Source organism: Lontra canadensis, unplaced genomic scaffold, assembly GCF_010015895.1.
Source record: "Lontra canadensis isolate GAN:19392208 unplaced genomic scaffold, GSC_riverotter_1.0 scaffold45, whole genome shotgun sequence".
Classification (NCBI taxonomy): Eukaryota; Metazoa; Chordata; class Mammalia; order Carnivora; family Mustelidae; genus Lontra; species Lontra canadensis.
In genome coordinates, this window is record NW_022631039.1 from 11200947 (window position 1) to 11228936 (window position 27990).

General features: G+C 45.4%; 1 protein-coding gene and 1 pseudogene across 2 annotated transcripts; one reads left to right on the top strand and one right to left on the bottom strand.

Moving 5' to 3' along the window:
* Window positions 1–30: 30 nt before the first annotated feature.
* On the bottom strand, window positions 31–27845 carry ZNF12 (zinc finger protein 12). 2 transcript variants are annotated; one of them, XM_032872736.1, is made up of 5 exons: window positions 27790–27845; window positions 26931–26995; window positions 6073–6199; window positions 5726–5821; window positions 31–2043 (listed from the first exon to the last, which is right to left on the bottom strand). In XM_032872736.1, the coding sequence occupies exons 2-5, from the start codon at window positions 26943–26945 to the stop codon at window positions 194–196; spliced, it is 2088 nt and encodes a 695-aa protein (XP_032728627.1). In that variant the 5' UTR covers window positions 26946–26995; window positions 27790–27845; the 3' UTR covers window positions 31–193. The 2 variants fall into 2 exon arrangements, with proteins under 2 accessions (XP_032728627.1, XP_032728626.1); XM_032872735.1 differs by having other exon boundaries at window positions 31–2046.
* LOC116876512 lies at window positions 23548–24433 on the top strand (annotated as a pseudogene).
* Window positions 27846–27990: the final 145 nt, after the last annotated feature.

The window sequence follows — 27990 nt, forward strand, 5'->3', positions numbered from 1 at the left end:
TGCTTACGATGTTGACCCCCGGAGAGAGTCTGGAATCCGACAAGTGCTGTGGTCGTTACAGTTGTGGTTCCTACCCTGTGAACTTTCAGGCCTCGAGTGTGACTAACACAAAGCCTTGTGCACAACACCCATGTGAGCTCTGACGTACGTCAGCAGGCATCTCCCACTCACCACACTGAAAGGTTCTCCGACTTCAGAGAAGCCTCCCCACGTCCAGTACATTCACATTCCCTCTCCTGTGAATCCTCTGATGGCTATTGAAGGCTGATTTGTGGTAGAATTTCTTCCCACACTCGTTACATTCGTAGGGCTTCTCTCCGGAATGAGTCCTGTAGTGTACAGTGAGGTAGGACATCCGAGAGAAGGCTTTTCCACATTCATTACATTCAAAGGGCTTCTCTCCCGAATGGATCCTGTGGTGGATGGTGAGATAGGACATCTGAGAGAAGAACTTCCCACACTCATAACACTCATAGGCTTTCTCTCCTGTGTGTGTCCTCTGATGTCTATTAAGGGCTGAATTCTGGCAGAAGGTTTTCCCACACTCATTACATTCATAGGGCTTCTCTCCTGAATGAATTCGATGGTGTATGGTGAGGTATGACATCTGAGAGAAGAACTTTCCACATATGTAACATTCGTAGGGCTTCTCTCCTTTATGTATCCTCCGATGTCGGCAAAGGGCTGAGTTTTGGTAAAAGGTCTTCCCGCACTCGTTACATTCGTAGGGTTTCACTCCTGAATGGGTTCTGTGGTGTATAGTGAGGTACGACAGCTGAGAGAAGAGTTTTCCACACTCGGTACATTCGTATGGTTTCTCTCCGGTGTGCACTCGCTGATGTCTCATGAGGGCCGAGTTCAGGTAGAAGGTTTTCCCACACTCGTTACATTCATAGGGCTTCTCTCCTGAATGAGTCCTGTAGTGTACAGTGAGATAGGACAACCGCGAAAAGAATTTCCCGCACTCGTTACATTCGTAGGGCTTCTCTCCAGTGTGGGTCCTCTGATGCGTGGTGAGTGTAGACTTGCGGCAGAAGCACTTTCCACACTCATTACACTTGTAGAGTTTCACACCCGTGTGGATTTTCTGATGGTCGTTAAGTGCAGACTTTTGGGAGAAGGTTTTTCCACAGTCATGACAAACGTAGGGTCTCTCTCCTGAATGTGTTCTCTGGTGTTGTGTGAGGTGTGTCTTCTGGCAGAAAGATTTTCCACAGTAACTACATTCATAGGGCTTCTCTCCTGAGTGAGTTCTCTGATGTTGAATGAGGTGTAACTTCTGGTAGAAGGTTTTCCCACATTCATTACATTCGTAGGGCTTCTCCCCGGTGTGTGTGCGCTGATGGACAGTGAGGGTCCCCTTCTGGCAGAAGGATTTCCCACACTGATTACATTCATAAGGTTTCTCTCCTGTGTGAGTCCTCTGATGGATGATGAACTTTGACTTCTTACAGAAGGATTTCCCGCACGCGCTGCACTCATAGGGCTTCAGCTCCATGTGAGACCTCTCGTGTACGCGGAGGTTGGACATTTGCAGAAAGGCTATTTCAGATTCATTCCACTTATAGGGCTTCGCCTCCATATGATTAACAAAAACTGTATCCTTCTGAAAGGCTTTCTGGCATTCAATATATTCAAAGGGTTTCTCCAAAATATTAATGTTATGATAAATACTTTCTTCATTTAGACTATAAGCGTCCCCATTTTGATTAAATCTGTAAGACTCATCTCCCGGATGAGTTTTCTCAAGTTTAATCTGGGGAAGTGGTTTCCCACATGCACTACATTCATCAGGCTTCATTCTTGCATAGCTGCCATCACTACTAATATATTCTGAAATAGATTTCAAACTCTTTTCACACAAGTCACATTTATAGGACATTTTTCTTGAAGGAATGGGATTCGTTTCCACATTAGAAGTCTTACCAAGAACATTACCTCTCTCTTCAATCAGGGTTTTCTTGTTGATGGATACGGCTTGGCTTGAATATTTGCTTTCATTTTCCTGGACTCTCTCTCCTAGAACGTCGGCTTTCCAGACTTCTTCTAAAAAAAGGCAAAATAAACAAAATTTTATATCTCTTCCCATGTAAGATACGGAAGATGGCTTACATGTAAGTGTTTCATTTTAGCGTAGATGCTAGCTGCATGGACGGATGAAAATAATTCCCAGTGTACTTCTTTCCCATACAGTTATGGTTTGAAATAAACACACGCAAGCATGCACACACACACACACACACACACACACACTGACACACCTCTGAGGTGAGGAAGGGGAAAAACACAAGTACCTGTGATCTTTGCTACTTTATAAGATTTTGTTCCAACTGGGCATAGATGGTAAGATATAAAAACACAGAGCGATGATGAGAAGACAAGGGACAGTGGATGAACAGATGGGCAGCTGATAGGCAGACATGGAAAGACTCACACCAGACGGGGTGAATGAAGGGCCCCAAGGAGCAGAGCCGGGCGAGGAGGGGTGGACAGGCACCCCAGAGGCATCAGGCGTGGGGGAGGGGACCGGCACTTTGCACCGCGCCGCTGCACAGCAAGCGGGAGAGATGGATGGTCTCGGGCACTATCACCTTTCACTGAGATTCTTGTGGCAGCATTCTCACCGGCCCAGATCCTTCCAAACCATTTTGCCCAGATTCTGCACAGCAGGGCCAAATCCGCGTGCACCCAAACCTCCTTCTGTTTAGAGGAGCACCCGTGAGGCCAGGGCTCTCACTCCCTGTGGTTCTGTGTCATGTGGAAGGAGAGCCCCAGGAGCTCATGTCCAACATGAACGATAAAACAGACCAGAGCGTGCCAGCCCTTCTGAAGTGTAAGACTTCATAAACCCTCTGTGATGTTAGGATTTAACCTGAACTCAGTCGGACCACGGAACTCTCTGTCTCTGTTTGGACAACACAGCATGCGCTCTGGCTGGGTGACCTGGGGGAGTCCTTACATCGCCCTTAGCTCAGGATGACCCACAGGTGATGCGGAGACAATGGTACCTACATTCATAAAGTGCTCAGACCAGCATCTGGCACAAAACACATGTAACACAGCAACTAGTTTTCCCATTTTCAGTCTCCTGGCAATTTCCTTAAAGGAGTCTTGCCTCTCACACAGCATGGTCACTGCATTCTGAGAAGAGACTTCACCGCTCCTGAGTTTCATCTGGTTTCACTTTCATTTACAAACCTTAAAAATCAGATTTCCCAAGCCACTCATTATTTTTACTTATCTTAAAAGTTTTTAGATGAACCAGACAACTGCAATTGCTGTCATCCGCATCCCCAAACTACAGCTTCCCTGAGTCCACTGCCAAGACAGGACAGATAAAATGGGGGAAACATCTGACAAAGAATACTTTTCACCTAGATTCACGGTATGATTCCAAACTGGGATTATACTGGCCTACAAATACCTTCTGCTCCAGGAAAACCAAGCTATTTGTTGGGCAAAGTGTGTCATCTGATACACACAAGGGGGGCTGGGTGTGGAGGAGGGGACCAGCACTCAGCGCCACTCTGCTTTGCAGCAAGCTGGGAGACATGGATTCCCATGTCGGGCACCAGGGGCTGCTTCTGAGATCGCTGGGGTGCCAACAACGCCCAGCTCACGTTCAAATCCAAGTCTCCGCTCTTACTGTTTCATATAGTTCACCTGACCTCCAACCCCGACCTACTCAAAACCTCTCAGGGAGTCTCTGTGTTCTCAAAACAAAACCAAAACCAAAAACTGCTTAAATCCTTTCCCACTTCAATCAGCTCCATCTCCCCTGAAAGCTGAAAATAATTACCGCCCCCTCCCCCCCACCGCCAAACAATGACTTTAGCACACTGGTTCAGCCATGCACTGGACCATCAACGGTCCACGTGAACGTGGAGTTTTAAATTACACCATGCAATACTCTTTTCTTAACCAAATCCTGTCTCTTACAAAGTATGACTCTATTCCCTATTTCCTTTGAGCCCCTGAACAGGAATCAGATTTGCTCTTAATCTGAATCCTGTGGGTATGTTTCAGGCACCTGCGATATAAATGGGGATGTGACCCAGGCCATGTGTATTCAGAACTGCTTATAAATTATTTCTCAATAGATGGACAAGAAAGTTCTGTCACCTACCTGGATCCTCAGATACTCGAGTGCACACTACATGGTATATAACAAGGCAAGAGAGAACACGTTACACACTGAAATGGGGAAGAGAGAGGCTCAAGGGCGCCTGGGTGGCTGAGTGGGTTAAGCCTCTGCCTTTGGCTCAGGTCACGATCTCAGGGTCCTGGGATTGAGCCCCACATTGGGCTCTCTGCTCAGCGGGGAGGCTGCTTCTCCCTCTCCCACTGCCCCTCCCCACTGCTCATGCACCCTCTCTCTCAAATAAATAAATAAAATCTTAAAAGAAAGAAAAAAGCACAAACAAAATATATATCCTACCAAATAACAGATTACTTGACCATTGATCACCTAACTTTTTTCAAGGTGTGGCCATGAGGTAGAGTCTACTCTGAGAGAAGGAGCAGACTGAGATAACGGTAAAAGCCAAGGAAAAACTTCAAGAAGGGGTGGGAAAACTGAGCCCGGACTGGAAGAACGTGTCATCGGACAAATGGAGCAGGCCCCTCTGAAGTGAAGCGACAGGGACAATAACCACACTAACAGAAGACACTTAGGTGCGAGGACCCCGTGGAGTGTACCAAGGGCTGTGGGGAAGCACAGAACATTCATTTTCCAGGCAGCAAAGGGAAGAGGAGGAATTCGCACCCCCTTGGGAAGCAGCAGGGGCTCACCAAAGGCTCCTCCTGGGCGACCAGTGATAAAATCGACTGGAAACGTCAAGGAACCCATCTTGCAGGTGCAAGGGGGTGCAGGACGGCTACCACAGGAGAGGCTGGACAGGAGGACAGGGACGGTAAAGCATAAACAAACAGGCAAACAACAGCCCTAAGGACAGAGACAGGAGGAGACCTGGGAGGAACTCAGGAACCAGAACACACCACAGGTGGAAGCAGACCCGTCGGGGACATCTTCTGGAAGGTGGAGGGAATAGAACTCACTCCCGTGCACCACACGCACTGAGCGCCTGACGGGACAGGACGCTGGTCAAGCAGTGGGACAGAACAGGGAGTGAGAGACAAGATGGACATGAGTGTGTGGGGCAGGCAGGAGAGCCAGACACCGCTGTCACCAGATGTAAGAAGCACCGGATTGTGGGAAGGACAAGCAGCACACAGGCCACAGGTGAACCAAACGCACCGGCTCAGGCACAGGTGAGGGTTTGGAATCTGACCTCAGAGAAGGGGGACGTGAAACCGGGGTCAGAAACCACTCTGAGCCATTTTACAGAAAAGAGGAAGAAGAAAGGAAGGTGGCAAGAACCGAAGAGTCACATCAGTCACTTTTCGACAACAGGCTTATGAAGGCCTAAGGATGAAAGGACCCATGATAATAAGGTGGCTGGAAACGCCCTGGGAGCGAGCATGACGGCAAGGCTGGGGGAAGAAGGAAGTGACTGGACAGGGGCTCTGGGAAGAGGCAAGCATGGCAACGTTCTGCATACACAGGTTCTCGTGGGAGAAGGAAGAAGGCGCTGGGAGAGGGACTTGGGTAGCTGGAGCACACAGGTGACTGTCTGTAGTCACGTCTACAGGTTTGGGACCGTTAACAATTCCCAGGAAAAACACTTCCAAGTTACCAGTCTCCGCACTGCCTGCACTAACACACCTGGGTAACTCTGTGGTAGGAATTCTCCTTCTACTATCCATGGCTCTTCTCCTTGCTCCAACTTGATGATAACTTCCGGTTTGATAATGTGACAGCCTGTTAACAGAAACGAAAGAGAACTTGAGCCTGACTGCTGGGCTGCTGGGTCTCTGTCGTCCGAGGACAGCACTGCCTCACAACCAGCACCACAATTAGAACCTTTTACTGGGGAGGTGAAGACCAAAATGCCCTGCCTGCTGCCCAAAACAGACCACTCACGTTTGTCCCGTCAAACTCCAAGTCAGAGTCGGTAACATTTGAGGGAAATCCCATGTATCTTAGCAATCGAGAAAGCGGGTTCTCCTCACCCACGGAAATGAGATGGCTGTAGTTCTCCAGCATCACATCCCGGTACGTGGTCTTCTGCTCGGGCTCCAGCTGCTGCCACTCCTCCTGGGTGAAGTCCACGGCCACGTCCCTGAATGACACTGGCCCCTGTAACGGCATCGGATCAGAACTGGATGAGGTGAAGGCGGAGGAGGACAAGAGCTTACCAAGCTCACTGGTCAAGTTATCTATGAACACTGTATACCTTCCTTATTGAGGGAAGAAAATAAACATAGCAAGAATATGCCAGGATGAGTTCATTTAGCATACACAAAAAAAGAAAATACCGTCTTGCACTATGAGCTAGGAACAATCCTGGCTGCTGGGGACACAGACCAGCACATGCAGCCGCCCTGAGGAAAAAGCACTGAGGAGCACTCCCACCAACGCAGGACACACTTTGCTCCTTTTTGCTTCCAGAACATTACCAATGTCGGTTCTCCTCTCACCTCTCCCACTGCTCCTTCTATCTCCTTTGCTGGCTCCCCTGTTCTCCAAGTCATCCTCAAGTTAGAGGGCCCAGGCCTCTGTTTTTGGTCCCTTACTCTGCTGTCTGCACCCTGCTGTGATCCACCGGACCGCCTGGCTTTAATTCCCACCTACACATCAGCATGTCCAAACCAGCCACCCTGACTTCTCTCCTGAGCTCCAGACACGTCCCAGATCCAAACTCAACAGCCTAAAATTCCACCACTATCTCTGTTCACACCTGTTCCTACTACAGCTTACAGAAGTGATACTGGCCACAACTGCCAACACCACAAGCAAGTCCAGCAACAGACAGCCCAATTGTGTGCTTTACTGCAGGGTAAGCCTACCCGGGTCTGACACGGCTGCCACATGAACTGTCAGTAACGATGGGCTTTAGCTGTCCGTAATTCCCGCTGGGGAACTCAGAACCCCCTTCCTCCCACCCACATTCCAGGAGAGTGGGAGCAAGGTCCTGCAGAGGGGCACACAGCTCACAACAGATCCAGAGACTGCCCAAACCAGACTTTTAAACATTGATCTTCTGAATCAACTGTCCACTCAAATACACCAGTCATTACAACAGTCCCGCTGTATCGCGACCTCTAAAATAAAGGTAAGAGTGGTGCCTATCACATCACGTAATACCAGCATCAATCGGGCTAATCCATGGAAAAGCATTTAGCCAAGTCCTTGGAACATAATACACACTTCTCAATGACACCTACATATTACTGATACCTGTCCCTTATCAACTCTTTCCAAATAAGGACAGAAAGTAGTAAGACAGAAGTTTAAGCAACTAAAGGTAATGCAGCTGTCAAGTTTATGCAATTACCCAGGAAGGATTATAAAAGTGTCCCTGTGTTAAGAAAAAGGCCCTGGAAGGAGAGGAAGCAAGATGGTGGAGGAGCAGGAGACTGAAATATCATCAGGTCCCAGTTCAGCTCGATAGTTATCAAACAATTCTGAACACCTACAAACTCAACAGTAGATAGAAGAGAAGAGGAGCCACAATTCTAGGAACAGAAAATCGACCACTTTCTGGGAAGCAGGACGTGCAGAAAAGTGAATCCAAAGCGATGGGGAAATAGACCGCGGGGGGAGGAGTCAGCTCCCAGCAAGTGAGAGAGCAGCGGAACACAAAATCTGAACTTTCAGAAGTCTGCTCCACCGAGGGACATCACTCCAGAGGCTAAGCAGGGGTGGAGCCCTTGCGGGGACAGTGTGGTCTCAGGATCTGCAGGGTTGCAGAAAGACCAGGGGTGTCTGAGGATGGCAGAGCTACCGGGGATCAGAGCTGGGGATCAGAGCTGGGAAGCCGGCTGCAGAGACGAAGCTGAGCAGTGAGCTCTCAGTTGGGCTTCCTTTAAACTGTGATCCAACGCACAGTCGGACCACTACTCTTCGAGCAGGGACCCCACAAGTGGTAGATCTGGGAAGACACCCTCCTTCTTCCTCTGGGAGGAGTGGCGCAGGAGTGTGTAGCAGGAATCTGCTGGGTTTGGAGGCTCCAAAGACCCTGTTTGGAGATAGAAATGCTCGAGATAGAAATGCTCAGTCATGGGCCAGGTGAACGCAGAGTGTGGCCAGAGACTAGGGAGATGGGAGGGACTGATTGCTTTTCTCTGAGGGCGCACTGAGGAGTGGGGCTCCGAGCTCTCAGCAACTACGGGCTGGAGATTTGGAGGCCGCCACCTTCACTCCCGTCCTCCAAAGTGGTATGGAAAGTGTTCAGAGAACAAAGGCTACCGAGAGTGAACCCGAGCAGATTACTTAGCCAGGCCCCTGGCAAGGGAAGTGCCATTCTGTCTCAGGCAAAGACATTTGAGAATCACGGCAACAGGCCCTGCCCCCAGAAGATCAGCAAGGATATCCAGCCAAGATCAAGTTCACCGATCAAGAATTGAGGAACTGGGGGCACCTGGGAGGATCAGAGGGTTAAAGCTTCTGCCTTCGGCTCAGGTCATGATCCCAGAGTCCTGGGATCGAGCCCCACATCGGGCTCTCTGCTCAGCAGGGAGCCTGCTTCCCCGCCTCTCTCTACCTGCCTCTGCCTGCTTGTGATCTCTCTCTGTCAAATAAATAAATAAAATCTTAAAAAAAAAAAAAAAAAAGAATTGCAGAAGTGGGTGCCTGGGTGTCTCAGTGGATTAAAGCCTCTGGGCTCTTAAGCCCCGCGTCAGACTCCCTGCTCGGAGGGAGGCCTGCTTCTTCCTTTGCCTTATCTTCTACTTGCGTTCCCTCTCTGTCTCTGTCAAATAAATAAACAAAAATGTCTTAAAAAAAAATAGAGACTCTTACTTCTAGGATAAATGAGGCAGAAGACAGAATTAGTGATATAGAAGACCAAATGACAGAGAATGAAGAAGCTGAGAAAGAGACAAACAACTACTTGACCACAAGGGGAGAATTCAAGAAATAACTGATACCGTAAGATGAAACAGTATTAGAGTAATTGGGATCCCACAAGAAAAAGAAAGAGGAGAAGAAGGTATATTGGAGCAAATTATAGTAGAGAATTTCCCTAACACAGCGAAGGGAACAAGAATCCAAATCCAGGAGGCACAGAGAATACTCCTTAAAATCAATAAAAACAGGTCCACACCCCGTCATCTAAGAGTAAAACTTACAAGTCCCAGTGACAAAGAGAAAATCCTGAAGGCAGCTCAGGATAAGAGGTTTGTAACATATAATGGTAGAAGTATTAGATTGGCAGCAGACCTATCCACAGAGACCTGGCAGGCCAGAAAGAGTTAGCATGATATAGTCAGAGCACTAAACGAGAAAAACACGTAGCCAAGAATACTATATCCAGCTAGGCTATCACTGAAAATAGAAGGAGAGATAAAAAGCTCCCAAGACAAAAACTAAATGAATTTGCAAACACCAAACCAGCCCTACAGGAAATATTGAAAGGGATCCTCTAAGGAAAGAGAGAGCCTAAAAGTAACATAGAACAGAAGGGAACAGAGACAATATACAGTAACAGTCACCTTACAGGCCATACAATGGCACTAAATTTGTATCTTTCAATAATAAAGAATGTAAATTAATGTAAATGGGCTAAAGGTCCCAATCAAAAGACACAGGGTCTCAGAATGGTTAAAAAAAATTAAGACCCATTGATATGCTGTCTACAAGAAACTCATTTTAAACCCGAAGACACTTCCAGATTTAAAGTGAGGGGGTGGAGAACAATTTACCATGCTAAAAACAAAGAGTGGCAATCCTTATATCAGATAAATTAGATTTTAAGCCAAAGACTATATTAAGAAATGAGGAAGGACACTATATCATACTTAAAGGGTCTGTCCAACAAGATGATCTAAAAATTTTAAATATCTATGCCCTGAACATGGGAGCAGCCAATCATATAAACCAATTAATAACAAAAGCAAAGAAACACATCGACAATAATAAAATAATAGTAAGGGACTTTAACACCTCTCTCACTGAAACAGATTGTCTAAGCAAAAGATCAACAAGGAAATAAAGGCTTTAAATGACACACTGGACCAGAGGGACATCACACATATATTCAGAACATTCCATCCCAGAGCAACAGAATATACATTCTTCTCTACTGCACATGGAACATTTTCCAGAACAGATCACATCCTGGGTCACAAATCAGCTCTCAACTGGTACCAACAGCTTAGGATCATTCCCTGCGTATTTTCAGACCATAATGCTCTGAAACTAGAACTCAATCACGAGTGGCAAGTTGGAAAGAACTCAAATAAATGGAGGCTAAGGAGCATCCTACTAAAGAGTGAATGGGTCGACCAGGAAATCAAAGAAGAATTTAAAAAATTCAAGGAAACAAATGAAAATGAAAACACAACTGTTAAAGATCTTTGGGACACAGCAAAGGTGGTATTAGAGGAAAGTATATACCAATATGAGCCTTTCTCAAGAAACAAGAACGGTCTCAAGTACACAACCTAACCCTAAACCTAACGGAGCTAGAGAAAGATGAGTAAAGAAAGCCTAAATCCAGCAGGAAAAGAGAAATTAGAACAAAGATCAGAGCAGAAATCAAGGAAATAGAAACCAAAAGAAGAGTGTAACAACTCAACAAAAGTAGGAGCTGGTTCTTTGAAAGAATTAATAAGACTGAAAACCCCTTGGCCAGACTTATCAAAAAGAAGAAAAAGGACTCAATTAATAAAATCATGCATGAAAGAGCAGAGATCACAACCAACACCACAGAAATGCAAACAAGTATAAGAACATATTATGAACAACTAAATGCCAGCAAATTTGACAATCTGGAAGAAATGGATGCATTCCTAGAGGCATATAAACTACCAAAACTGAACCAGGAAGAAATAGAGAACCTGAACAGACCCATAACCAGCAAGGAAATTGAAGCAAGGTCTGAAGGAAACCAAAGTTGGTGACATCACCAATTCCAGACTTCAAGCTCTATTACAAAGCTGTAATCATCAAAACAGTATGGTACTGGCACAAAAACAGACACATAGATCAATGGAACAGAAGAGAGAGCCCAGAAATGGACCTTCAACTCTATGGTCAACTGATCTTTGACAAAGCAGGAAAGAATGTCCAGTGGAAAAAAGACAGGCTCTTCAAGAAATGGTGTTGGGAAAATTGGACAGCCACATGTGGAAGAATGAAACTGGACTATTTCCTTGCACCACACACAAAAATAGATTGAAAATGGATGAAAGACCTCAATGTGAGAAAGGAATCCATCAAAATCCTTAAGGAAAACACAGGCAGCAACCTCTTCAACCTAGCTTGCAGCAACATCTTCCTAGAAACATCGCCAGAGGCAAGGGAAGCACGAGCAAAAATGAATTATTGGGACTTCATCAAGATAAAAAGCTTCTGCACAGCAAAGGAAACAGTCAACAAAACAAAGACAATCCGCAGAATGGGAGAAGATATTTGCAAATGACATACCAGATAAAGGGCTAGTATCCAAAATCTGCAAAGAACTTATCCAACTCAACACCCAAAGAACAAAAAACTCAATCAAGAAATGGGTAGAAGACATGAACAGACATTTCAGCAAAGAAGACAGCCAAATGGCCAACAGACACATGAAAAAGTGCTCAACATCACTTGGCATCAGGGAAATACAAATCAAAACCACAGTGAGATACCACCTCACATCGGTCAAAATGGCCAAAATGAAAAAGTCAGGAAATGACAGGTGTTGGCGAGGATGCAGAGAAAGGGGAACCCTCTTATACTGTTGGTGGGAATGCAAGCTGGTGCAACCTCTCTGGAGAACAATATGGATGTTCCTCAAAAAGTTGAAAATAGAGCTACCCTACGACCCAGCAATCGCACTACTGGGTATTTACCCTAAGGATACAAATGTAGTGATCTGAAGGGGCACGTGAACCCGAATGTATATAGCAGCAATGTCCACAATAGCCAAACTATGGAAAGAGCCTAGATGTCCATCAACAGATGAATGGAATGGATAATGAAGATGTGGTGTACACACGTACACACACACACACACACACACACACACACAGGGATACTATGCAGCCATCAAAAGAAACCAAATCTTGCATTTTGCAACAACGTGGATGGAACTAGAGGGTATTATGCTGAGCAAAGTAAGTCAATCAGAGAAAGACAATTATCATATGATCTCTCTGATATAAGGAACGTGAGAGGCAGGGTGGGGAGCTGTGAGGGTAGGGAAGGAAAAAGTGAAACAAGATGGGATTGGGCCAGAGACAAACCATAAAAGAGATTCTTAATCTCACGAAACAAACTGAGGGTTGCTGGGGGGTGTGGGGGTAGGGATAGTGTGGCTGGGTTATGGACATTGGGGAGGGTATGTGCTACGGGGAGTGCTATGAAATGTGTAAGCCTGATGATCCATAGACCTGTACCCCTGGGGCAAATACTATATCATATGTTAATTAAAAGAAAAAAGAAAGAAAAAGAAAAAGGCCCCAGGGATTCCTACAAAACACGGAGTAAAGAGTGGTGTGGACAGCAGTGAAGGGAAAGGCTGTGTCATACTCAGGGGCCATGTGAGAAGAACACAAACTCCAGACGTTGACCGAAAAGCTGTTTTTTCAAATGGAACAATCAAAGAGTGCAGGATGCATCCCACTGGCAAGATTCTCCGAGATGCCTAGTCACCTGACCCTGTTATTCTCCCAAGCTCCAGGTGTGGGGACATCTGGGGACCAGGCTTTGCTGGCCTGGGAAGGGTAAAAGATGCTGGGCTCAGAGCACTGAGCACTGTGCTCTGGGGCACAAAGTGGTGTTAAAAGTGATTCCTGCCCAATCCAGACCAGTGTGTGCAGAACTGCCCTGGCCTGGTCTGTGAGCAGACAGGCGAGGGGAGCAACAGCGAACAGGTACAAGCTGTACCCATCCTTCACTCAGACATCTCCAGCCAAGATTGCAGCCACCCTGATGAAGACCGGTGCCCACAAGTTCACGTGTTAAAAGTCATTACCAAAACTAAGAGAGCAAGGGATGGAAATAGGAAGTAGTTAAGTTCTAAAGCATAAATAGAACAATGTACACCTTATTTTAACTTCTGGTTTTGCCATCTGTAATTTCACAAAATGTACAATTTGCAAGAATTTTTTTTTACGCTTGCATTTTTGCCTTATTAAGAAAAAATACATATTAAGGGAAAAAATGATAGTTTTTGTTGTTTGTAATGCACATAAAGTACATGCTTACAACCAGCATTATTGTGAATGCTCCAAACTGATTCTCCTTCCTGATGGGTCTGAGTAGCTCGCCCAAGTTCATGATTACATGCAAAGAGAAGAGAAAACCATATTGTTCTTTCTCTGACTTTGAAAAAGCAGCTTCAGAAGCTTTTGAAACTTGAAGAAAATGGGTTTCACAAAACCTGGTTAACAAATTAAGAAACTAGCCAGAACTGCAGATATTTAAGGATTTTAGGTGATTTTCAAAAGGGAACAACCCCTGATGTGTTAAAAGAACACTGAGTACGGGGCACCTGGGTGGCCCAGTGGGTTAAAGCCTCTGCCTTCAGCTCAGGTCATGATCCCAGAGTCCTGGGATCGAGCCCCATATCGGGTTCTTTGCTCAGCAGGGAGCCTGCTTCCTCCTCTCTCTCTCTGCCTGCCTCTCCACCTACTTGCGATCTCGGTCAAACAAATAAATAAAATCTTTAAAAAAAGCTATTTTGTAAGTCAATTAAGAAAAGCAAAACAGTATTGTGACAGAAAGCCTGGCATGAGTGGGCACTTCACATAAAAACTGAAACTGAAAAAGCTACAGGCTGTGTGACTCCCGTGAACAACGTGGGGGTTAGGGACACTGACCCTCACAGCTGAAAGTCTGCATACAACTTATGAACCGCCCCCAAACTTACAGTATCCTTCCGACCAGAAGCCTTACCCACTACATGCCATTGATTAACACATGTTCTGTATGTTACGTGTATGATAAGTTGTATTGTTACAATACAGTAAGCTGGGGGGGGGAATGTTAGGAAAATACCTTTTTGGTGCCAGTCTGTATTTATTGAAAAAAATCCACATATAAATAAACCCAGAGATCAGGCCCATGTTGTTCATGGGCATTCTGGGAAGGCCAAAACTATACACACAGCGCAAAGACAAGTGGTTGTCGGGGACTGGGGGAGGGAGGGATGAACAGTTGGTGCCCAGGGCACTTTCAGGGCAGTAAACGTGGTCCATATGATAGAGTCATGGCGGACATGTGCACTATCCAGACGTCAAGGCCTGAACCACACAACGCAAGGTGTGACCTCTAACATCAACTACAGGCTTCAGATAATCACCTATCACTACTACAGTGAACCACACAGACCTAAGACTTTCACAACAGGAGGAAGAGAGACAAGAAGGGGTTGACGGCACCTCTGTACTCACCACTTAATTTTCCTATAAACTTACACTGCTCTCAAAAATAGTCTACCCAGGGCACATGGTGGCTTGGTTGGTTAAGTGACTGCCTTCAGCTCAGGTCATGAAGCTGGAGTTCCAGGATCGAGTCCCACATCGGGGGGGGGGGGCTGCACAGCAGGGACTCTGCTTCCCTCTCTGACCTCCCTCCTTCTCATGCTCTCTCTCAAATAAATAAATAAAATCTTAAAAAAAAAAAAAAGTAAGTGTACTTACTTTTGGTAAGGGAAATCTGTGTTCTGAGGTGGCCAACCAATCCAGCAGCAGATCCCAGTCCCAGCCCCAGGGCCATTGCGGGTTCCCCCTACCCACTGGCCGCGGCCATAACAGTGCCACAGATATGGAAGTAAAAGTGTATAAACTACCCCCTTTGTGTTTGGGGCTCAGACCTTGGCAGGTTACTCTCCTCTGAGCCCGCCAGGGTTACATAAACCTCTGATCATCCAAGGTCTCCGAGTGCTACCTGGTTCTTTGGCCAATATCCAGTCCAGGTTCCACAACATTTGGTGTCCTGACTGGGAAACCCAACCACGCTGGCCCACTGCTGCCACTGGTGTGAGGGCAACAGTGGGACAGTGACAAAAATGAGGGGTTATAATGGAGAAGGTGCGCCCTTCGAAAACTCTGGCAGTCTCCCACCCGGTTGCCTCAGACAGGCCTTGCTCCGCTTTTCCCGCCAGACTCAAGGAGACTTGCAGGTGACGACCTGGTCCTAACGTCAGATTCCAGTAAGGCCTGGGGTACCAGCACCCAGTCAGGCCCATCCATCAGGGTGGAAGGGGAGACTGATCACTTCCCAGAGACCTCTTAGATGTCTCACAGGTAGGGCCTCCTGGGGGGAGGTCCCTCAGGTCAGAAACCTCCCAGAAGGGGGATCAGAAAGGAATTTCCGAAAGGAATTCCACAGGTCAGGGCCTCCCGAAAGGGGAGGAACCGTAATAACTTTGGTGCGAATGGGTGAATAAATGTGCGGTTTGACCTGGCTTGTCAGGCGGACTGATTCTGTGGCTCCACGGTCTTGAGATCACAGAGTCTGAGTAGGCCCCAACCTGTTCCATGGTGACCTCATAGGATCTATGATGAGCCCTTCGGGGCACTAGTCCGGGGTTTATAAGGACTTGATACAGCTAAGAGGCAACCAAGTCTCCTCCGGGAGGGCACACAGGTGGGCATCTGACTGGTCTCTCCTCTGGAGGGACACCCGCCCTTTGTCTGTCTCTGTGCCACCACACACGGGGACAACAGTATGGGATCAGGGCAGAGTAAACCTATGGTCCTAGACTGAATGATCAACATTTCAAGAAGGGGTTTTCAGAGGACTATCGAGTAAGATGCATCCCCGCAAAGTAAAAATGCAATGTGAGTTAGAATGGCACAGCTTTAATGTCGGATGGCCTTCAGAAGGGACACTGGATGTCCTAATGGTTCGTTGGGTGTTATGAGTTGTAACAGGAGAGCCAGGACACCCCAACCAGTTTCCATACACTGACTCCCAGCTAGGAATTGCCCAGACCCTACCCCCGGGGTGTGATCTGCTTGTAATAGGCAGGGATAAGCCAGGGTCTTAAATCACGTCACCCAAAATGCCCCAAAAGACCAACAGAAGCCCCAGCCTCCAAAGATCCTAGCTGGAGATCTTGAGGATAAATTGATCCTGCCCCCTCTGTCTGCACCCCCAAGGCCGTCTACACCTGATCCCACACAGTTCTAGACTCTCCACCACCATCGGTCTCCCCAGTATCCTAGGCCCAGAGGATCCACTTTTTCCAGGAGCATCGGTCAGGTGCACCCGTGCCCTCCAAATGCTGGTATGAGAGACACGGGAACCCGAGAGGCACAGGAAAGACAGAACAGTCCAACCCGGCTGTCCCATGATGTATTATCAACATTTCTCCACCACCGACCTCTTCTCTGGAGAGCAAACCCAAGCAGATGACTTAATCTGGCCCCTGGCGTCCTGGGATCGAGCCCCACATCAGGCTCTCTGCTCAGCAGAGAGCCTGCTTCGCCACCCCCCCGCCCCACCTACTTGTGATCCCTCTCTCTCTCTCTGTCAAATAAATAAATAAAATAAAATAAAATAAATCTGACCCCTGGCAATGGCAGTGCAGTTCCATCTCAGGCAAAGACATTTGAGAATCACTGCAACAGGCCCTTCCGCAGATCAGCAAGAACATCCAGCCACAACCAAGTTCCCAATCAATGAGAGCTGTACAACTCTAGCTCTGGGGACACACCACATAGAACCCATGCCTTCTTTCCCATGGATCCTTAGTCTTTCTTTTCTTTTCTTTTTAAAGATTTTATGTATTTATTTGACAGACAGAGATCACAAGTAGGCAGAGAGGCAGGCAGAGAGAGAGAGGAGGAAGCAGGCTCCCTGCTGAGCAGAGAGCCCGACGCAGGGCTCGATCCCAGGACCCCGGGATCACGACCTGAGCCGAAGGCAGAGGCTTTAACCCACTGAGCCACCCAGGCGCCCTTCCTTAGTCTTTCAAAGTTAATTTTTAAAATTTTCTTTATTTTTCTGTTTCTATTTTTTTAAATTTTTCTTGTTTCTTATTTTAACCAATATCTTATCAATTCCTTTTTAAAAATCTTTTTCAACTTCCTTTTTTACAGTGATATTCTATCCCTTATTTGTACTTAAACTTTCTATTTTTGTATATATACATAAGTTTTTCTTTTTTCAGAGGCTCCCTGCTGAGCAGAGAGCCTGACATGGGGCTCAGTCCCAGGACCCTGAGACTATGACCTAAGCCGAAGGCAGAGGCTTACCCCACTGAGCCACCCAGGCGCCCCGATACAGTTGCTGCTGCTGCTGCTTTTTTTTTTTTTTTTTAAAGATTTTATTTATTTATTTGACAGACAGAGATCACAAGTAGCCAGAGAGGCAGGCAGAGAGAGACAGGGGGAAGCAGGCTCCCTGCTGAGCAGAGAGCCCAATGTGGGGCTTGATCCCAGGACCGTGGGATCATGACCTGAGCTGAAGGCAGAGGCTTAACCCACTGAGCCACCCACGCGCCCCGATACAGTTTCTTCTAACAGACCAAAATATATGCTAAATCTAATGAATGGCTTTATTCTCATCTCCCGCCAGATCACAATCCTCTCTTTTTTTAAAATTTTTTATTCTTTTTAACCAACTTATCAAAGATTTCAAAAATCTTTTTAAATTTTCATTTTTACAGTCATATTTCATCCCTTCATCATATTTACTCTTATTTTTGTATATATGTTTTCTTTCAAATTTTGGGAGGCAGTTTCTTCTAACAGACCAAAAGACACCCAAACTCTAGTGTGTGGCTGTGTTCTATTCACCAGCCTGATCATATTGTTGTTGTTCTTTTTCTCCCCATCCCCACCCTGACCCCAGTTTTGGGTCATTTCCAATTTGTTTAGTGTATATTTTTCTGGGGTCATTGTTAACCTTGTAGCATTTTGTTCTCTTGTTCATCTGTACTTCTCTGGACAAAGTGACAAAACGGAAAAACTCACCTCAAAAAAAAAAAAAACAAAAAACAAGAGCCAATACTGAATGCCAGGAAGCCAATCACCATGGACATTAGTAAGTTGTTGGAACTAGAGTTCAGAATGATGATTACGAAGATACTAGTTGGGCTTGAAAAAAGCACAGAAGACACTAGAGAATCCCTTTCTGGAAAAGTAAAATGTAACCAAGTCAAAAATCAAAAAGCTATTAATGAAATGCAATAAAAAATGGAGGCTTTGGCTGCTAGGATACAAAAGGCAGAAGAGAGAATTAGTGATATAGAAGACTGAATGATGGAGAATAAGGAAGCTGAGAAAAAGAGAGATAAATTACTACTGAATCAGGAAGGGAGAGTTCCAGAGATAAGTGATACCATAAAACAAAACAGTATTAGAACAATCAGGATCCCAGAAGAAGAACAAAGAGTGGGACAGAAGGTATATTGGAGCCAATTATAGCAAAGAACTTCCCTAATTGGCAGAAGGAAACAGGCATCAAAATCCAAGAGGCACAGAGAATCCACCTCAAAATCAATAAAAATAGATCAACACCCTGTCATCTAATACTAAAACTTAAAAGTCAAAGAGACAAAGAGAAAATCCTTAAAGCAGCTTGGGACAAGAGGTCTGTAACGTACATTACAGTCGAAATATTACATTGGCAGCAAACCTATCCACAGAAACCTGGCAGGCCAGAAAGGACTGGCATGATATATTCAGAGCACTAAATGAAAAATATATGCAGCCAAGAATATTATATCCAGATAGGCTGTCACTGAAAATAGAAGAGATAAAAAGCTTCCAGAACAACCAAAACTAAAAGAATTTGCAAACACCAAACCAGCCCTACAGGAAATATTGAAAGGAATCCTCTAAACAAAGAGAGAGCCTAAAAGTAACATAGAACAGAAAGGAACAGAGACAATATACAATAACAGTCACCTTACAGGCAATACAATTGCACTAAATTCGTATCTTTCGATAGTTACCTTGAATGTAAATGGGCTAAATGTCCCAATCAAAAGACACAGGTTATCAAAAAAGATTAAAAAAAACGAGACGTATTGATAAGCTGTCTGCAAGAGACTCATTTTAGACCCAAAGACACCTCCAGATTTAGAGTGAGGGGGTGGAAAACAATTTACCATGCTAATGGACAACAAAAGAAAGCTGGGGTGGCAATCCTTATATCAGACAAATTTGATTTTAAACCAAAGACTATAATAAGAGATATAAGAGATGAGGAAAGACATTATATCATACTTAAGGGCCTGTCCAAAAAGAAGATCTAACAATTTTAAATATCTATACCCCTAACATATATAAGCCAGTTAATAACAAAATCAAAGAAACACACAGACAATACTACAGTAAGAGTAGGGGACTTTAACACCCCCCTCACTGAAACGGACAGATCATCTAAGGAAAGATCAACAAGGAAATAAAGGCTTTAAATGACACACTGGACCAGAGGGACATCACACATATATTCAGAACATTCCATCCCAAAGCAACAAAATACACATTCTTCTTTACTGCACATGGAACATTCTCCAGAATAGATCACATCCTGGGTCACAAATCAGGTCTTAACTGGTACCAAAAGCTTGGGATCATTCCCTGCATATATTCAGACCACAATGCTTTGAAACTAGAATTCAACCACAAGAGGAAAGTTGGAAAGAGCTCAAATACATGGAGGCTAAAAAGAGCATCCTAGTAAAGAATAAACGGGTCAACCAGGAAATCAAATAATTTAAAAAATTCATGGAAACAAATGAAAATGAAAACACAACTGGTCAAAATCTTTGGAATGCAGAAAAGGTGGTCCTGAGAGGAAAGTATATAGTAATACTAGCCTTTCTCAAGAAACAAGAAAGGTCTCAAGTATACAACCTAACCCTACACTTAAAGGAGCTGAAGAAAAAACAGCAAAGAAAGCCTAAACCCAGCAGAAGAGAAATTATAATACAGATAAGAGCAGAAATCAATGAAATAGAAACCAAAAGAACAGTAGAACAGATCAACGAAACTAGGAGCTGGTTCTTTGAAAGAATCAGTAAGATTGATAACCCCCTGGCCAGACTTATCAAAAAGAAAAGAGAAAGGACCCAAATTATTAAAATCATGAATGAAAGAGAAGAGATCACAACCAACACCGAAGAAATACAAACAATTATAAGAAAATATTATGAGCAACTATATACCAGCAAATGAAACAATCTGGAAGAAATGGATGCATTCCTAGAGACGCAGAAACTACCAAAACTGAAGTAGGAAAAAGTAGAAAATCTGAACAGACCCATAACTGTAAGGAAATTGAAGCAGTCATCAAAAATCTCCCAACAAATGAGAGCCCAGGGCCAGATGGCTTCCCAGGGGAAGTCTACCAAGCATTTAAAGAAGAAATTCTATTCTATTCTATTCTATTCTATCCTATCCTATTCTCCTGAAACTATTCCAAAAAGCAAAAATGGAAGGAAAACTTCCAAACTCATTTTATGAGGCCAGCATTACCTTGATCCCAAAACCAAACAAAGACCCAATCAAAAAAGAGAATTACAGACCAACATCCCTGATAAACATGGTTGCAAAAATTCTCACCAAAATACTAGCAAACAGGATCCAACAGTACATTAAAAAGATTATTCACCACAACCAAGCGGAATTTATTCCTGGGCTGCAAGGTTGGTTCAACATCTGCAAATCAATCAGTGTGATACAATACTTTAAAAAAGAAAGAACAAGAACCATATGAAACTCTCAAAAGATCCAGAAAAAGCATTTGTCAAAGTACAGCATCCTTTCTCGACCAAAACTCTTGTAGGGATAGAGGGTACATACCTCAATATCATCAAAGCCATCTATGAAAAACCCGCAGCAAATATCATTCTCAATGGGGAAAAACTGAGAGCCTTTCCCCTAAGGTCAGGAACAAGGCAGGGCTGTCCACTATCACCACTGCTATTCAGCATAGCACTAGAAGTCCTAGCCTCAGCAATTAGACAACAAAAAGAAATAAAAAGGATCCGAACTGGCAAAGAAGTCAAACTCTCACTCTCTGCAGATGATGTGATACTACTTTATGTGGAAAACCCAAGACTCCACCCCAAACTCCTAGAACTCATACAGGAATTCAGTAAAGTGTCAGGATATAAAATCAATGCACAGAAATCAGTTACATTTCTATACACCAACACCAAGACAGAAGAAAGAGGAATTAAGGAGTCAATCCCATTTACAATTGGACCCAAAACCATAAGATCTCTAGGAATAAACCTAACCAAAGCAGCAAAGAAAACTATAGAATACACATGAAAGAAACTGAGGAAGACACAAAGAAATGGAAAAACGTTCCATGCTCATGGATTGGAATAAGAAAAATTGGGAAAATGCTTATGCTACTTAAAGCAATCCACACATTTAACGCAATCCCCATCAAAATACCATCCATTTTCTTCAAAGAAATGGAACAAATAATCCTAAAATTTGTATGGAAGCAGGAAAGGCCCCAAATAGCCAGAGGAATGTTGAGAAAGAAAACCAAAGCTGGTGGCATCACAATTCTGGGCTTCAAGCTCTATTACAAAGTTGTAATCATCAAGACAGTATGGTCCTTGCATAAAAATAGACACATAGATCAATGGAACAGAATAGAGAGCCCAGAAATAGACCCTCAACTCTATGGTCAATTAATCTTTGACAAAGCAGGAAAGAATGTCCAATGGAAAAAAGACAGTCTCTTCAACAAATGGTGTTGGGCAAACTGGGACAGCCATATGTGGAATGAAACTGGACTATTTCCTTACACCACACACAAAAATAGACTGAAAATGGATGAAAGACCTCAATGTAAGGCAGGAATCCATCAAAATCCTTGAGGAAAACACAGGCAGCAACCTCTTCAACCTCAGCCACAGCAACTTCTTCCTAGAAACATTGCCAAAGGCAAGGAAAGCATGGGCAAAAATGAACTATTGGGACTTCATCAAAATCAAAAGCTTTTGCACAGCAAAGGAAACAGTCAACGAAACCAAAAGACAACTGACAAAATGGTAGAAGATACTCACAAATGACCTATCAGATAAAGGGCGAGTATCCAAAATCCCTAAAGAACTTATCAAACTCAACACCTAAAGAACAAATAATCCAATCAAGAAATGGGCAGAAGACACGAACAGACATTTCAGCAAAGAAGACAGCCAAATGGCCAACAGACACATGAAAAAGTGCTCAACATCACTCGCCATCAGGAAACACAAATCAAAACCACGAGATAACACCTCACACCAGTCAGAATGGCTAAAATGAACAAGTCATGAAACGAGAGGTGTTGGTGAGGACACAGAGAAAGGGGAACCCTCTTACTCTGTTGGTGGGAATGCAAGCTGGTGCAACCACTTTAGAAAACAGTATGGAGGTTTCTCAAAAAGTTGAAAATAGAGCTACTCTGCAACCCAGCAATCGCACTACTGGGTATTTACCACAAAGATACAAATGTAGTGATCCAAAGGGGCATGTGCACCTGAATGTTTATAGCAGCAATGTCCACAATAGCCAGTCTATGGAAAGAACCTAGAAGCCCATCAACAGATGAATGGATAAAGCAAATGTGGTATATATCTACATTGGAGTATTATGCAGCCATCAAAAAAAGACATCTTGCCATTTGCAATGATGGGGATGAAACTAGAGGGTATTATGCTAGGTGAAATACGTCAATTAGAGAAAGACAATTATCACATGATCTCATTGATACGAGGAATTTGAGAAACAAGACAGAAGATCATAGGGAAAAGGAGGGAAAGATGAAACAAGACGAAACCAGAGAGGGAGATAAGCCATAAGAGACTCTTAATCTCAGGAAACAGAGGGTTGCTGGAGTGGAGGGAGGTGGGAGGGATGGGGTGGCTGGGGGATGGACACTGGGGAGGGTATGTGTTATGGTGAGCGCTGTGAATTGTGTAAGACTGACGAACCACAGACCTATACCCCTGAAACAATACATTGTATATTAATTTTTTTTTAAGATTTTATTTATTTATTTGACAGAGATCACAAGTAGGCAGAGGGGCAGGCAGAGAGAGAGAGGAGGAAGCAGGCTCCCTGTGGAGTAGAGAGCCCGATGTGGAGCTCAATCCCAGGACCCTGGGATCATGACCTGAGCTGAAGGCAGAGGCTTTAACCCACTGAGCCACCCAGGCGCCCCATTGTATATTAAAATTTTTTAAAAAGGAACCATCAGTCACTGGGCTACTGGGTAAGAATACAACTTTCACAGAGACTCTGGATGTGTGGGTGCATATACACACATACCATGTGTATTCTATATACACATCCACTCATATCTCCCATCAGAGATTATATAATCCCTTTTGCACTGGCCAAAAAAATCTACTGTCAGGAAAGTCAATGTGAATAAAAAATGTGATTAAGATAAAAGCCACAAACAAAACATAAGAAAAGCTTCCAAACATATGAAAATATACTTAAACTCACTTGTGGTTCAGAACAAACCCAAGTCCTGCCCATGGCTGCCGCCAAGTAAGCATCATTGAAGTCTCCCGTCCCACTCCCATCATGTCTAAGTCACAGTCTCTCAAAGAGCCTGAACGGCTGTGGAAGCTCTTCATCAGAGGTCTGAGCCTTGAAACAACCAATGAGAATCTGAGGAGCCATTCTGAGCACTGGGGACTGTGTGGTGATGACAGACCCCAACACTAAGCACTCTAGACGCTCTGGGTTTGTCGCATACTCCCCTGTAGAGAAGGTGGAGGCAGCCATGAACGCAAGGCCGCCCAAGCTGGACGGAAGAGTTGTGGAACCAAAGAGGGCTGGCTCAAGAGAAGATTCTCAGAGACCTGGTGCCCACTTAACTGGGAAAACAATTTTTCTTGGTGGCATTAAAGATGACACTGAAGATCATCATCTAAGACATTATTTTGAACAGTATGGGAAAAGCGAAGTGATGGAGATCATGACTGACTGAGGCAGTGGCAAAAAGAGGGATTTTGCTTTTGTAACAGTTGATGACCAGGACTCTGTAGACAAGACTGTCATTCAAAAATACCACACTGTGAACAGCCACAACTGGGGAGTAAGGAAAGGCCTATGTAAGCAAAAGATGGCTACTGCTTCATCCAGCCAAACTGGTCCAAGTGGTTCTGGAAACTTTGCTGGTGGATATGGAGGTGGTTTTGCTAGGAATGACAGCTTCGGTTGTCGAGGGAACTTCAGTGATCGAGGTGGCTTTGGTTGCGGTTGAGGTAGTGGTAAACAGGGTGGCAGTGCGGATGGCTAGAACGGATTTGGTAATGATGGAAGCAACCTCGGAGGTGGTGGAAGCTATAATGATTGCGGCAATTACAACAATCAATCCTCAAATTCTGGACCCATGAAAGGAGGAAATTTGGGAGGCAGAAGCTCTGGCACCAAAGGTGGAGGCCAACACTTTGCCAAACCATGAAACCAAGGTGGCTACGGTGGTTCCAGTAGCAGCAGTAGCTACAGCAGTGGCAGATTTTTGTTTGTTTTTCTTTTAAGATTTTATTTACTTATTTGAGAGAGATCACAAGTAGGTAGGCAGACAGAGAGGGGGAAGCAGGCTCCCTGCTGACCAGAGAGACTGATGTGGGGCTTGATCCCAGGACCCTGAGATCATGACCTGGGCCGAAGGCAGAAGCTTAACACACTAAGCCACCCAGGTGCCCCAGCAGAAGGTTTTAATTACTGCCAGTAAATGAAGCTTAGCAGGAGAGGAGAGCCAGAGAAACAAGGAAGCTACAGGTTACAAATGATTCCTGAACTCAGCCAAGCACAGTGGTGGCAGGGCCAAGCTGCTACAAAGAAGACATGTTAGAGGATACTCACGTGTACGGGGCAAACAACTCCAGGACTGTATTTGTGACTAACTGTATAACGGGTTACTTTAGTTTCTGTTCTTTGGAAAGTGTAAAGCATTCCAATAAAGGATTTTAATGTAGTATATATATTTTTTGCATCCATGCTGCTAAATATAATAGTCTGATCATGACCCTGAATAAATGTATTTTTTCTTAAATGTGCTGTGTAAAGTCAGTCTACTCTGAAGCCGTCTTGGTACACTTTCCCAACATTGTGAAGTTCAAATTCCTTCAGGGTGATGCCAGGTTCCATTCGAAATTTATCTGCAACCTGCTTGGGCACAGAAGCCACGGTCTCCCCAAACCTTGGTGCAGTTGAACTGACAATGTGTTGTGACCTGGAGTTCACATTAAAAGGGTCACCCAAGCAAAGTCCTGGAGTTTGTTTGGTTATTTAATATGATTGTTGGCACATCCTAGGCAATATATCTAAATTGAATAATGGTATCAGATAAAATTATAGATGGATTAAAGCTTGTATAACACCCATTATCATGTGTAATCAATAAAGGACTTAATATTCTCTTGAGTGTGGTGGGGGGAGGGGCGGGGGGGGGGCTAAGAAAAGAACAAACCCAACCCCACCAACGCAGTATGGGCCTACGATCAGCTAGAACACCCCAGGCCGCATTCCTTCTCTGCCTGTTGTCTCACTAACAAGCCAGGGCCCCTTGACTGCCCCCGCCCACCCCAGCCTTGCATTTCCTGACACTCAGGGAGCCTCTGAAGTGCTTTTTCATATGGGGACAAAATTATGTGATTCAGTTTTGGAGAAATGCTCAACGCGGAAAATACACTTGAGCCCGTGGAGGAAAGGAGCACAGAAAGGAAGTTTCTATAATGGTCCACAGATGAAAAGAATGAGCTATTTTAATGGCAGCATGGAGGAGACGAAGAGGAAGGGACAGAAGCCACTTAGAACACAACAACAGGAATATGCACATATAACACAGGATGCAGACTGAGAGGAGAATGAATCCCATTGTTCGGGACAGAGTGATGGGCTAGACAATGGAACAGAGAGAGGATGGGGAAGGAGAGCAGAAGGCATAGGTGGGGGGGGGCTGCAAATAATTACTTTTGAATCTACTAGGTCTATTAAGGTGACTCGAGACACCCTCCCCGGAAGCCCTGGCACCTGGTCCACGTGGGAGAACAGATAGAGCTAGTGTTCAGAGGATGTGAGGGGGAGGTCTGCCAGGTGTAAAAGTCAGCGGGTCGGGGGACATGACAACACATGAAGAGGGCAGAGGAAGCAGTCACAAAGAGACAGGAGAAACTCGTCAGAGATGCCAACAGACCACCTCTGCAGACAGGAAAGGTGGCAAGTGGTCCAACCCAAGGACTGGCTCCCAGCTTAACCTTTACCGGGTCAGGTTCCAGAGGGACAGGGGCAGACCCGGAAGTGCCGTTTGGGATACAACGTGAGTGGGAAATCAGCAATCTGTCCCAGAGGTGTCACCGCCCAGTCTGAGATGCAAACCAGACAGATTATCAGAGAACTAGTTAGCAAGACTCCCTGGAGGGTGGAAAGGCCATTCCTCCAGAGCTCCCTCACCCTCCCCTTGAATCGAGCAGTAAAAACGATGCATTTATGGGGCAATGTTTTAGTTACCAGAGAAATTATATGCACTGGGTGCTCCCTGGACAGTATGCCTTGCCTCCAGGAGGCACAAGTGAGATACCAATAGCCATAGTTTGGGGATGGCCACTCAGGAAGCCTGTTCACCATTACAACAACCCGGCCCAAGAAATCACAAGACACGCGAGAAAACAAAACTATTTTTTGGTACATCAGTGTAAGTCAAGTACTGAATGTATTTGTCACATTTTGCAACGAATGTCAACTGAACTCTGGCTTCAAGGGCTCTGAAGGATCCTGCTGTCCACACAGATGAACGTGACAGACGTGCTTGGGGCCCCGCTACTATTCCACGCTTTGTCCGCCCACACCTTTTTTGTTTTTATCTCCCCATTCCCACTTTAAAGTCTGAACTACTCACGTCCTAACGTCTACTGTAAGTGCCAGTGGGGAATAAAGACATACACAGAAATACTCACCAAAGATTTACTCATTTTCTGCCGATCTTGGAAAAACAGGAAGGACAGTGAAAGCGGAGGCAGACCTGGGGAAAGAAAAGACAAGCAATGAAACTAAGTGAGATCTGGACTGCCGAGGAAGTGGGGGGAGTACTCTCCTGGAAAGTTCCACGAAGGAAACTGCGACACTGTCCCTTTAAATCTTCAGAAATGACCAAAAGAATGTGGGCGCACCCACCTGTCTGTAACTCCCACCTGATTGGTATGTAGTTCCTTAACTAACAAACCTGAATCCTATTGAAATAATCCTCCATCATTAAAAGTAACATAAAACAAAATCTGTTACACTCTTCTATCTTCTCACTACCCCTTTTAACTACTTAAGAACAGAACGGGATGCTCTGAGGAAAGAGATGCGCTCAGGCATGGCTGTCTTCAAATCATTTGTACAAACTGCAAAGTGCCCCTCAAAAGGGTCTTTTATTAAGAAACTCATTTTGACTTAAATGTAACAAAACAGAATCCAGGTCCAGGAGGTGAGTCCTGCGAGCAAGCCCACCCCCAGACCCCGTCAACGTGGACAAGCCCCTTCCCTTCTCAGGCCCAGTCTTCTCCGGTCAACTCCTCCTCGCACACTGGTCCTGCCCTACACTGGGGGATACCCCAGGGCACAACCCAGCGGGGTCAGCACACGCTCTTGCGCGCTTACAGACCCGTCTAGAACTGGACAGAGAACCGGGGGAGCAAGGAGTGCCGGGGTGGAGGGGAGAGGGGAACTCCCTGCGCCCCCAGGAAACGTGAGTCCCACGAGTCCCGAGTCCCGGGGGAGCGCCCATCCCCAGGTCCAGCCGCCCGCAAGACCCAAAAGCGCACGACCTACCCCGTCGGGACACGCCGAGCTGCTCCGAGGCTCCCGAGGACTCCGGGGCGGGGGTGGCTCCTCCGCCTCCCGGGGCCGCCGTTCTCGGTGAGCCGGCTCTGGGCCTACGAGACAAACTCACTTTGTGCCGACGACCCTCCCGGGGCCCGATTCGGTCTCCAGGGGCCTCGCCGTCCCGCGGGAGCAGACGGGCCGGGCCGG